Genomic DNA, 13,727 nt, shown 5'->3' with positions numbered 1-13,727 from the left:
TATCTCACACTCGTCCAGATTAAACTCCATCTGCCATTTCTCCACCCAAATCTCCAACCAGTCATATCATACTATATCCACTGACAATCCTCTTCACTATCTCCAACTCCACCAATTTTTATGTCGTCTGCAGACTTACTAATCAGACCAACTACATTTTCCTCCAAATCATTTATATATACATTTACATATGTTACAGAGAGATTGAATAGGTTAGGACTTCATTCCCTGGAATGTAGAAGAATGAGGGGAGATTTGATAGAGGTGTATAAGATTTTGATGGGTATAGATAGAGTGAATGCCAGCAGGCTTTTTCCACTGAGGCTAGGGGAGAAAAAAAACCAGAGGGCATGGGATAAGGGTGAAAGGAGAAAAGTTTAAAGGGAATATTAGGGAGGGTTTCTTCACACAGAGTGTGGTGGGAGTGTGGAATGAGCTGCCAGATAAAGTGGTAAATGCAGGGTCACTTTTAACATTTAAGAAAAACTTGGATGGGTTCATGGATGAGAGGGATATGGTTCAAGTGCAGGTCAGTGGGACTAGGCAAAAAATGGTTCGGCACAGACAAAAAGGGCCAAAAGACCTATTTCTGTGCTGTAATTTTCTGTGGTTCTATACTACCATGAACAATAAAGGTCCCAGAACTGATCCCTGTGGGACACTGCAAGTTACAGCCTTCCATTCAGAACAACACCCCTCTATTGCTACCCTCTGTCTGCTATGACCAAGCCAGTTCTATATCCATCTTGCAAGCTCTTCTCTGATCCCATGTGACTTCATCTTTCATAACAGTCTACCATGAGGTACCTTGTCAAAGGCTTTACTGAAGTCCACGTATATTCAACATCTACTGCCTTTCCCTCATCTATCACATCTGGAGGTATTGTGTGCAGTTTTGGTGCCCTTAGCTGAGGAAGGATGTCCTTGCTATTGAGGGAGTACAGCAAAGATTTACTAGGCTTATTCTGTCACATGAGGAGAGATTAAATTGGTTAAGATTATGGAGTTTAGAAGAGACAGAAGGGATCTCATAGAAACTTAAAAATTCTAACACCGTTAGACAGGTTAGATTCAGAAAGAAAGTTACCAGTGGTGGGGGAGTCTAGAACTAGGAGTCATAGTTTGAAGATAAGAAGTAAACCTTTTAGAGCTGATGAGAGGAGAAATTTCTTCACCCAGAGAGTGGTAAATGTGTGAAATTCACAACCACCGAAGGTAGTCAAAGCCAAAACATTGCCTGATTTCAAGAAGAAATTAGATATAACTTTTGGGGTTAAAACTATCAAGGGAACTTGGAAGAAGGGGGAATCAGGATATTGAACTGGATGGCCAGCAGGCTCGGAGGGCCGAATAGTCTACTCCTGCTTCTAGTTTCTGTAGTCATGATGTGGGTATGCCGGCGTTGGACTGGCGTAAACACAGTAAATAGTCTGACAACACCAGGTTTTAGTCCAACCTATTTATTTGATAATATTCTCACAAGCTTTCGAGGGGACTGCCTCTTCGTCAGGTGAATAGGTTGGACTAAAACCTGGTGTTGTCAGACTATTTACTCTAGTTTCTGTACACAGATATCTGCCTCGTGAATCTTCTATTGTCTAAACTTTGGGCAGTACCGATCACCTTGGTGCCCCACCACACTTCCACTTCTGATTAATGATCATCAATCGATCCGAACCATTATCCCCGACACCGGCCATAACTCCGCTCTGGTTCTCCCAACAGCCTCCGCCCGCCCCTGTCCCCTTTGACCCACTACGTCAATTACTGATAGGCTACGCTGACCCCCGTGCGTCATCACGCACACCCAGCAGCCTCCGATTGGACAATACAGAAGAGTTGTGCGCATGTGCTCAGTTGCTGTGCTCCAAAGATGGCGCTGAACTCGACCAACCCGTCTCAGTTACTACCACTGGGTAAGAGCTGGAGAAGGAGCACCGAGCCAGGGCTCATAACATCAAACCGTTTTAGGCAGTACCACCTCTGTTAAATGGTTTATGTTCTAGTAAAGTGGTGAGCTAGGAGAGGCGGCGTCGGGTTAACTAAAGTGGGTGAAGTGGTGCAGATGGGTATATTCGGTGCAGATGTTGCGTTCGGTATAATTAGGAGAGGGTGCGAGAAACGGAGGAGGCAGAGGTCAACTGAGCGGGCTCGGGGGTGCTGGGATCAAATGGGTGTCAGTGAGTGGAGAGAAAGATGAGTGAAATATGGGAGACTGGAATGGAAGTTTGAATGTTGGAGAAGTGATGACAGGAATGAATGAAGTGAGAGAAATGGGGGCTGGATGAAATTGTGAAGGACGGGGTTGACTTGGGGAGAGGTGGTATATGGTGATAGAAGGAAATGTAGGGAGATAGTGGGGGCTTAGGGGGAAAGGATGTAAAATGGAAGGAGACAGTAGAGGATGCAACAGGCAAAGTGGGTGGAAGGGATGTGGAGGTAGTAGAAGCAGGGGAAGGGAGGTAAGAAAAGGGGATGGTAAGACCTGAAGAATGAGGGGTTGAAAAGAGAGGAGCAGAAGTTAAGACAGGTCACGGAGATGCATTGTTGCCTCACAGTGCCCAGGACCTAAGTTCAGTTCAGGCCTTGGGGGACTGTGTGGAGTTTGCACATTTTCTCTTTGCCTGTATGTTTTTCCTCTGGGTGCTCTAAAGATGTGAAGGTTCAGTGGATTGGTTGGGCCAAATTGCCCGAGTGTCCCAAGGTTATATGGATTAGACATGGTGAACGTGAGGTTACAGGGATAGGTGGGAGAGAGGGCCTGGGTAAAATACTCTGGCAGAGAATTGGTGCAGATTTGATGGACTGAATGGCCTCTGCACTGTAGGGATTCTATGAGGTGGGAGGATGAGTATTATTGGATAGAAATACTTGAAGCCCTTTGCATGGAAATGTGATCAGATCCTAAATTGGCAAGGAGAAGTCTGTGCTTTCTGATCCACTTGCTTTAAATTTACTGCGGTATTTTAATGCTTTAAAAGTTATTTACAAACTAATTGTTTTCTGTTCCAGAGTTGGTGGACAAATGCATTGGTTCACGAATTCACATTGTGATGAAGAATGACAAGGAGATTGTAGGAACACTGTTGGGTTTTGATGATTTTGTCAGTATCCTTTTATGGCATTTTCCACATCAAAATATCTTGCCTGACAGATAATTTTGGAATTTGCACATTTATTCACACTTGGTGATTCAGTGGACTAGTTCAGCCAGCTGGCACAGAAGTAAATAGCGTTCAATTCAGAGAGACCTGTGGTAATGAACTTGGGGAAGGTGAACAAGGCAAAGAAATGCATAATAAATTGAGATACTGAGTAAAATGTAGAAACGGAAGGACTTGTAGTGAATGTCCACAAATTACTGAAAATGATTGGATGGGATGATGAGGTGGTTGAGAGAGTGCATGAGATTTTTGCCTTTATTAACAAAGGCATAGACTTTTAAGAGGTGGAAGGTTATGTTCGAACTGTATAAAACACTGGTTGAGCCACAGCTAAGGTACAATCTGGTCACTGCACTGCAGCAAAAATGTGATTGTGCTAGAGATGGTATAGAGGAGATTTGTGAGGCTATAGTTTGCACAGAATTTTAGTTGAGGAAGGCTATTGGATAGAGTTGTTTTCTTAGAACAGATGAGGGTGACCAAATTGAATTGTATAAAATTGAGTGGTCAAGCTGAGAACACTTTATTCCTCTTGGTTGAGGGCCTATAACCATGGGCATGGATTTAGGCTAAGAGGTTGGCTTGAGGGAATTATAAAGGACTATTTCCACCCAGATGGTTGGAATATGGAATTCACTCATTGAAAGGAGTGATAGAGGCAGAAACCTTCAGTATTTAAAATGCTCTTGGATTTAGACTTTAATTGCTGTAACCCCTCACAGACCTTGATGGAAAGTGGGCATCAGGCTTCTTGGCTATTTGTCTGTCAACATGGATGTGATGGGTTGAATGGTTTCTTGCAGTGCTGTAAATTTCTATGATGCTGAAGATTTATGATTTATTAATAGTTATCATGTTGCTAAGATGCATACCAAGTGTAATAATTGTAAATACTGGTATAGAATGTGAAAGGTCTCAACACAATGGACTTGTCGTCTGCTGGGTGTGAATAGATTTTTCCTCACTCTCCTTGGTCTGGGAGGGTGGTTGAATGAGAGATGGACTGCATACTGTTGAGGGTCTTGCCCAGAGAATACATAGTAAGCATAGCAGTGTACATCTGAACTCTAATGTTAAGTTAGGAGAATGATGATGTTGGGCAGCTACAGCACCGTGCTTCCCTCACCGGATCTAATATCAAGCTGACACTCGGTCACCTTGCTTCTACCCAGCAGTGGAAGCTCCGCCCCTGGAGCAAATAAGCAAAACTACGGGATAAAGTTCTTTATCATGTAATCTTATATTTTGATATTTTAAGCCTGTTTGGCTTGATTTAATATTTACATGTTAAGCAGGTCAGGCCTGTTTGATTTGCATCTGTACCTATTAAAACTCAGCATTTGAATTACGCTTTTTAAAACACATAATTATTCAATACATTGTTTTACCTGAATGTTAACCTTCTGCTGTTGTTCCATTAATTTAAAATGATAGGAGAGAGTAACAAAGAAATTATGGACTATTAATCTAAAATTGTAAGACCATAATACATAGGAGCAGGAATTAAGGGTTATGGTGAGCAGACGGTTAAGTGGTGCTGAGCCCATGAAAAGTTCAGCCATGATCTTATTGAATGGCGGAGCAGGCTCGAGAGGCCAGATGGCCTACTCCTACTCCAAGTTCTTGTGTTTTTATTATTGTCACATATATTGGTATACAGTGAAAAGTATTGTTTCTAGTGTGCATACTGTCAAAACATACCATACATGGGGAAGGAAAGGAGAGGCTGCAGAATGTAGTGTTACAGTCATCGCTCGGATGCAGAGGAAGATCAACTTAATGCAAGATAAGTCCATTCAAGAGTCTGGCAGCAGGGAAGAAGCTGTTCTTGAGTCAGTTGGTATGTGACCTCAGACATTTGTATCTTTTCCTTGATGGAAGAAGATGGAAGAGAGTATATCCGTGGAACATGAGGTCCTTAATTATGTTGGCTGCTTTTCCAAGGCAATGGGAAGTGTAGATAGTGTCAATGGATGGGAGGCTGGTTTGAGTGATGGACTGGCTTCGTTCACAGCCCTTTGTAGTCTCTTGCAGAGCAGGAACCATACCAAGCTGTGATGCTTTCTGTGGTACATCAGTAAAAGTTGGTGAGAGTTGTAGTAGACATGCCAGATTTCCTGAGTCTCTTGAGAAAGTCGAGATATTGGTGGGCTTTCTTAACTATAGTGTCCACATGGGGAGACCAGGACAGACTAAATACCTGAAGCTGTCGACCATTTCTAATTCATCCCCATTGATATAGACCATGGCGAGCCTTCCACTATGCTGAAGTTGATGATTATCTCCTTTGTTTTGTTGACATTGAGGGAGAGATTATTGTCATCGCACCAGTTCACCAGATTCTCTGTTGCTTTCCTGTACTCTGTCTCATCATTGTTTGAAATCCAACCCACAATGTTGGTGTCATCAGCAAATTTGAAAATTGAGTTGGAGGGTTATTTGGCCACACAGTCAAAGGTGCATAAGGTTAAGGAGAAGACAGCCTTGCGGACCACTGGTGTTGAGGATGATCGTGGAGGAGGCATCGTGCCTATCCTTACTGTGAGTTACGAAGTCTAGGATCCAGTTGCAGAGGGCGGAGGTGAGCCCTAGGCCACGGAGTTTGGAGATGAGTCTCATAACAATAATGGTGCTGAAGACTGAGCTGTAGCCTATGAATAGGAGTTTGACATAGGTGTCTTTGTTATCTAGGTGTTCCAGGGTTGAACGTAGGGCCAGGGAGATGTCATCTGCTCTGGATCTGTTGCAGCGATAGGCAAACAGTAACAATCCTCAGTTTAGCTTTGTTGTACTTGGATGTCACTCACTCCTCTGCTCATTTATAACATTTTGGTAGGTGCCTTAAATTGGTCACTAAAAATCCGAAAACTGGTGCCCTGAACTTTCAGGATCTGCTGGGAATCAAAATAAACGGATTCTTATTTACTGCAGAATGTGCATTTCTTAACTCTGTTCCTTGGATATGGTGCTTGAAGATGTCACAGAATTGTAAGTTTGTTTTTCATACACCTTTGTATCGTTTGGAGTTCAGTAGCTGATATATAAGGATAGCTAACAGTCTTAGTTCCAAGTGGAGGTTGAAAAGTACAACTTGTAAACACGTTCAAAATTAAAGTTAATTAAAATTTCGATAGCAGAAAGCATTAGAACAAGAAACTGGCACATGCTAAAATGTTCAGCCTTAAATATCCAGTGACTGTAGAATCTCAATTCAGTGAATTTATTTTAATCTTTTGAAAGGTCTCTAGATCATCAAAGACTTTTGGAAAAATATATTTTGGAACTATTCTAGCCAGTTTAATTTGATTTTTTTTCAATAAGTTAGTTTCAACAAACTATTTAAAGTAGTGCAACAACCACAATCTTTCCTCGTAAGACAGCCCTTCCATACCAGGCAGCATCCTGGTAAATCTCTTCTGCACTCTCTCCAGGATCTCTACATCCTTCCGGTAGTACGGCAACCAGAACTGGACGCAGTACTCCAAGTGAGGCCTAACCAACGTTCTATACAACTGCAACATCAGACTCCTACTCTTATATTCTATACCCCTTCCTATGAAGGCTAACATACCATACGCTTTCCTCATCACATTCTGCACCTGCACTGACACCTTCAGGGACTTGTGCACTTGCACCCCCAGGTCTCTCTGCGTATCTATACTCCGGATAGTTCTACCTTTTATCGTATAACTCCCCTCCACATTATTCCGGCCAAAGTGCATCACCTCGCATTTCTCCGGATTAAATTCCATTTGCCATCTATCTGCCCAATCTACCAGCCTGTCTATGTCCTGTTGCATTGCCAGGCACTGCTCCTCAGTACCCGCCAGTCCAACCATCTTAGTGTCATCAGCAAATTTGCTGATCACACCACCTACCCCCTCTTCCAAGTCATTAATATATACTACAAACAGAAGAGGTCCTAGTACCGAGCCCTGCGGCACACCACTGGTGACAGACCTCCAATTGGAAAAGGAGCCTTCCACTACTACCCGCTGTCTCCTCCTCCCAAGCCAGTTCTCCACCCATCTACATACCTGGCCTTGTATCCCATGAGCCTTCACCTTTTCTATCAGCCTACCATGAGGGACCTTGTCAAACGCCTTACTGAAATCCATATAGACGACATCAACGGCTTGTCCTTCGTCAACCGTTTTGTCACCTCTTCAAAAAATTCCACTAGATTCGTAAGGCACGACCTCCCTGTAACGAAGCCATGCTGCGTATCCCTGATCAGATTGCAGCGCTCCAGATGTTCATACATCCTATCCTTGAGGATCCTCTCCATTAGCTTGCCTATAACTGAAGTCAAGCTCACCGGCCTATAATTCCCTGGGTTATCCCTCTGACCCTTTTTAAACAACGGTACTACATTTGCAATCCGCCAATCCTCTGGGACCTCACCTGTGTCCAAAGAAGAGACAAAGATTTGCGTCAGAGGCCCAGCAATTTCATCCCTCACCTCCCTTAGCAGCCTGGGATAGATGCCATCAGGCCCCGGAGATTTATCCGTTTTTATACTGTCTAAAAGTCCCAACACCTCTTCCCTCGTGATGACTATTTCCCTCAACGGATCCTCAAACTCCTCAAGCACAGCACCAGACATCAGGCCCCTCTCCTGCCTGAATACCGATTGAACGAACTTGGGCTGTTTTCCCTTGAGAGACGTCGGCTGAGGGGGGATCTAATAGAGGTTTATAAGATTATGAAGGGGATAGATAGAGTAAATGGTGGTAAGCTTTTTCCGCTATTAGAAATGGATAGAACGAGGGGTCACGGGCTTAGGGTGAGGGGGGCTAGGTATAAGACAAATATTAGAGGGCAGTTTTTCACGCAAAGGGTAGTGGGGGTGTGGAATGCACTGCCGAGTAAGGTGGTGGAAGCAGGCACGCTAGGGTTGTTTAAGAGTCACTTAGACAGCCACATGAGCGGTCTACATATAGGGGGATATAACAGGCCTTACTAAACATTGTAGGCTTGGGATTCCGTTTTTGCCTCAGGGATGTTACAGTCTTTGCCTGTTTAATAATGAATTTTTTGTCTCCTCAGGCATTTAAGTCCACCTTGTTGACCAGCAAGGGGCATGCATGCGGCAGGTTGTAGTGGGCTGCTCTTGGACGTTGCTTCGGGAGTTGCCTATTGCTTCATGTCGTTAGTGTGCTTAAACTGGACCATCTCGAGGGCAACATGACAGCTCAGAGACTATCTCTGTTGCTGTGCGGACACATGGATTTGGGCCTGTGTCTGTGGGAGTTTGCGCGTTCTCCCCGTGGTTGCGTGGGTTTCCTCCGGGTGCTCCGGTTTCCTCCCACATCCCAAAGATGCGCTTTTAGGCTGATTGATTGGGTAACAAACTGTCCCTATATTGGACCTCCCTGGTCCTCGCACATTAGGCGTAGACTAAAATCATGAATAGGTCACTGAGACAATGGGACGGCGGCGCAGGCTCGTTGGGCCGAAGGGCCTGTTTCCCGTGCTGTGTTTTTCTTTGTTCTTTGTTCACAATGTGTTTTGAGAAATGATCTGGGTTTTCCTTTTAAATTTTTTTTAGAATTTGTATTGTTCTGTGGATACTTGACTCATGAGAATTGGGCTTGTTTTGCATGTCAATTAAGAATGACCAACGCTGACACAGGCTAACACAAACTGATGCTTACTATACTCTGCAGTCATGGAGGTTTATATCCTTACACTTTAATCTGCCCTGTTTCTTACTGCAATGTAGAGTATTCTAGATAGTAGCTGTTAAACTGTTTACAGTAAGAAATCTCACATCACCAGGTTAAAGTCCAGCAGGTTTATTTTGGAGTGCTGCTCCTTCATCAGGCGAGTGGAGACTCTCCAGATAAACCTGTTGGACTTTAATCTAGTGTTGTGAGACTTCTTAATGTGCCCACCCAGGCATCTCCACATGTTAAAGTAAACTGTTTAGTTAGTGTTTTCCATTCTTGCTCCACTATAGTGAGATCACACCAGAAGGCAGAAGAATTACAAAACTGGACCAAATCTTATTAAATGGAAACAACATAACAATGGTAAGTAGTGGCATCCAGATGGTAAAAACAAAATTGTCAAAAGAATTGGGTAGATTTCTCCAAGCTCTGTCTGCTTTTTGGACAGAGACACACAGGAAATGCAACAGAGAAAATCTGTTCCTACAATTGCCTTGTTTACTCTTGAATAAGTACAATACGGAGAAATCTGATTGAAGTTGGCAGATTTTTAGGCACCATTTTCCTTGGGTTAAGAATAAGTTCAATGCATTGAAATTTAATTTTCACGAGTTGGTTTGTTATGTTTAGATAATGGAAATATTATCTGAAGATATAATATCTACAGCACAGAAACATGCCAATTAGCCTAACAAGCTCATGGTGTTGTTTCTCAATGAAGATTGTCAGAGAATAGAGCAGGATTTAGACTGGAAAACTGGGTGGAGAAATGGCAGATGGAATTTCATCTGGACAAATGCAAGATGCATTTTGGTAGATCCAATTTGTGGGAGCTATAAAATAAATGGCAGAACTATCGGGAGCATAGACACAGATCTGGGAGTACAGGTCCACAGAAAAGTGGCAGCACAAGTGGAAAAGATGGTCAGAAAGCATATGACATGCTTGTCTTCATCAGACAGTGCACCAAGAGTAAAAGCTGGCAAATTATGTTAGTTATATAAAACATTTGTTCGGTCACATTTGGAAGATTGCGTCCAATTCTGGTCACCACACTACCAGAATGACACAGAGACTTTGGAGAGTGTGCAGTAAAGATTTACCAGGATGTTGTCTGATATGGAGAGTATTAGCTATGAGAGAAGACTGAATTAACTGTGATTGTTCTCCCTGGAAAGATGGAGGCTGAGGGCCAACCTGAGATGTTTATAAAATTGAGAGGTATAGATAGGGTGAACAGCTGGAAGCTTCTTCCCAGGGCACAAATGACAATTACAAGGGGGCATATATTCAAGATAAGGGGGGAAAGGTTCAGTGGTGATGTGTGGTGGAAGTTTTTTTACACAGAGAGTACTGGGGGCCTGGAATTCACTGCCAAGAACGTGGTTGAGGCAGTTACGTCAACCACATTTAAGATCTTGATAGGCAAATGAACAAACGGGGAATAGAGGGATATAAGTAGTTGATTAGATAGGTAAATGTGATCGGCGCAAGCTTGGAGAGCCAAAGGGCCTGTCCCCTTGCTGTACTGTTCTTGTTCTTTGTCCAGCCTCTCCTCATAGTTCATGTCCTCTAATCTAGGCAGCGTACTGGTAAACTTCTTCTGCACCCTCTGTAAAGCCTCTATCTTTCCTTTAATGTGGCGACTATAATTGAATACAATATCCGTAAGTGCAGCCTAACCAAAGTTTTATAAAGACTCTAGTGCTCAGTGCCCCAACCAATAAAGGCAAGCATGTCATACACCACCTTTGCCATCATATCTACTTGTGTCGTCACTTTCAGGGAGTTATGGACTTGAACTCCCAGATTCCTCTGTACTTCAGTGTTATTCAGGGTTCTGCTATTAACTGTGTACTTACCCTTAACATTTGATCTCCCGAAGTGCCTTACACTTGCCTGCATTAAACTCCATCTGCCATTTCTCTGTTCATATCTGCAAATGATCTATATCCCACTGTATCCTTTGACAACCTTTTACATCATCCACAACTCCACCTATCTTTTATCATCTGCAAACTTGCTAACCCAATAATCTACATTTTCATCAAAGTCATTTATATATCACAAACAGCAGAAGTCTCAATACAGGTCCTGATAATCTTTGTCCCAGAGCATTTAAGGAAGTGGCCCTGGAAATAGTAGATTCACTGATTATTTTCCAAAATTCTACGTACTCTGGGATTGTTCCTACAGATTGGAGGGTAGGTAAGCCCACAATTCAAAAAGGGAGATAGAGAGAAAATGAACTACAGACCAGTGAGCCTAACACTGGTACTGGGGAAGTTGCTAGAGTCTCTTATTGAGAAATTCATAACTCGGCATTTGGAATACAATGATATAATCAGACAAAGTCAGCATGGATTTACATGAGGGAAATCATGCTCGACGAAACTATTGGAATTCTTTGAGGATGTAACTAGTAAAGTTGACTGAGAAGAACCAATGGATGTGGTTTATTTAGACTTTCAGAAGGTTTTTGACAAGATCTCATGTAACAGACTACTTTGTAAAATTAAAGCACGTGGGATTGCAGGTAATATGTTGAAATGGATAGAAAGCAGGTGAGCAGACAGGAAGCGAAAAGTTGGCATAAAGGGTCTCTTTCTGATTGGCCAGTCAATGACTTGTGGGATTCTGCAGGGATCTGTGCTAGGACCCCAACTGTTCACATGATGTATTAATGATTTGGAAGAGGGAACAAAATTTATTATCTCCAAATTTGCAGATGATACGAAGTTGAGTGGGAGGGTGAGCTGTACGAGGATACAGAGATGCTTCAGTGTGATTTGGACAGGCTGTATGTGTGAGTATCTGCATGGCAGATGCAGATTAATGTGGATAAATGTGAGGTTATCCACTTTGGTAGCAATAATAGGAAGACAGATTATAACTTGGATGTAAATTGAGAGAAACGGATACTCAACGAGACCTTGGAGTCCTCGTGCATCAGTCACTGAAAGTAAGCATGCAGGTAGAGCAGGCAGTAAACAAGGCAAATAGTATGTTGGCCTTCATGGTGAAAAGATTGGTGAGGCCACACCTGGAGTTTTTGTGTGCAGTTTTGGTGTCCTTATCTGAGGAGGGATGTCCTTGCTTTAGAGAGAATACACTGAAGGTTTACCAGGCTGATTCCTGAGATGGTATGTCTGTCATATGAGGAGAGATATAAAGATGATTAAGATTATGTTCACTGGAGTTTGCAAGAGTGAGATGGGATCTCATAGAAACTTATAAAATTCTAACAGGGTTAGACAGGATAGATTCAGAAAGCATGTTCCCAATTGTGGGGGAGTCCAGAACTAGGGATCATAGTTTGAGGACAAAAACTAAACCTTTTAGAACTGAAGTGAGGAGAAATTTCTTCACCCAGAGAATGGCAAATGTGTGGAATTCACTTATCTCCAAGTAGTTGAGGCCAAAACGTTGCCTGATTTCAAGAAGAGATATGGGGGAAAGGGGGACTCAGGATATTGAATTCGGTGATCAGTCATGATCAAAATGAATGGCAGAGCAGGCTGGAAAGGCTGAACAGGCTACCCCTGCTTCTAGTTTCTATGTTTCTATCCATATTGCTTGACAATTTAATTTCATATTTTCTCTGCCATTTTAATTGTTTGATTTCTCATCTAATCTCTTCATATTATTCCATTATGCATTCCCCTGCTATGTGCGTACTTTGTGTATAGACCTCTTTTTCATTGCCCTGGATTCAGGGTTTCTAAAACGGTGGGTCCCAGTGGGGTCGTGGGCATGGTTTTGGAAACACAAGTTCAAAGCAGCAGTGGAGGCCTGGAGCTAGAACTGTTCCAAGCAATTATTTTTCTGGTTAAAAAGACACATTTCAATATAAAATATGCAGAGTTTCTTGTCCAAAATACAAGCTCATTAGCTACTCAAATATATAAAAATCCCCTTTAACCTGTTGATGCAGATTGTACTTTGCTCCTGAGATTTGTGGGTTAATGTATATTGCTGTAATTTATCACTTGTAATGAATAATGGAGATGATGACAATTCATCACTTAAATTACTTATCTAACTGTCCTTTAAACATTCCAGCTTATTCCTGGTGGTGAAGGTCCTGAAGTATGAGCCGAGTTCTCTGACTTCAACTAAGTGAATTTGAGTTTCTCCTACTTCTGTTTCCTTATGTTCACTTCTGTATTTTGACAATTATTTTTTAGTTTATTTTTTTATGTCAGACGCTTCTGGACAGTTCCACTTATTTTGTGTGTGGAAAGAAGTGTCTCAGAAATGAGGTGAATCATGTTTATGGATGAAAGACCTTATTTATTTTAAAAGAGGAAATAAAGTGTTTTCTTTCCACTAATTTGCTGGTTTCAATTTTATATTGTGTACAATTTGTAAATCAACTGTTCGTTCCATATTTCTTCATAGTCACAGATATTAGACTTGAAGGGCTGAATGGCCTACTCATGTTTCTATCTCCATTGACCTCCCAAGCCATTATTATCTTACAGTGTCAGCACAAAATTAATTGGAGCTGAAAGGTAACCACAAATATCAGGACTCAACATATGATCACTCCAGCAAATTCTAAGTCTAAATTCAGGAGAGGAGGTCAAGTAAGAACATTTTGCCCATGTCCTAATGAAACAGGATATGGTTGAGACATTGGTAGGCTAAATAAATTTAAAAAAAGGTCAACTATTAACTGTCTTCGACACAGATCGAAGGACAAATCACAAGGAGCAATGCATCCAAAGATACTTAGGGAAGGGTGGAAGTTGCATCAGGAGAGGCCATAGTTTTCCTTAGATACAGGAATGGCCCAGAGAAATGGAGAATTGCAAATACTACAACTTGTTCAAAAAAATGGTGCAAGGAAAAGACTAACATCTACAGGCCACACAGTTTTGCCTCAATG

At 42.2% G+C, this 13,727-nt stretch overlaps 1 protein-coding gene across 1 annotated transcript; it reads left to right on the top strand.

The window, feature by feature from the left end:
- The first annotated feature begins 1,829 nt into the window (after positions 1–1,829).
- Positions 1,830–13,157, top strand: lsm5 (LSM5 homolog, U6 small nuclear RNA and mRNA degradation associated). The gene is made up of 5 exons (XM_080193722.1): positions 1,830–1,916; positions 3,013–3,108; positions 6,125–6,152; positions 9,127–9,199; positions 12,899–13,157. The coding sequence occupies exons 1-5, from the start codon at positions 1,874–1,876 to the stop codon at positions 12,929–12,931; spliced, it is 273 nt and encodes a 90-aa protein (XP_080049848.1). The 5' UTR covers positions 1,830–1,873; the 3' UTR covers positions 12,932–13,157.
- Positions 13,158–13,727: the final 570 nt, after the last annotated feature.

This window comes from Carcharhinus amblyrhynchos, chromosome 8 (assembly GCF_965287045.1).
Source record: "Carcharhinus amblyrhynchos chromosome 8, sCarAmb.v2.hapA, whole genome shotgun sequence".
Taxonomy (NCBI): Eukaryota; Metazoa; Chordata; class Chondrichthyes; order Carcharhiniformes; family Carcharhinidae; genus Carcharhinus; species Carcharhinus amblyrhynchos.
This window is presented reverse-complemented; position numbering and strand designations above follow the sequence as displayed.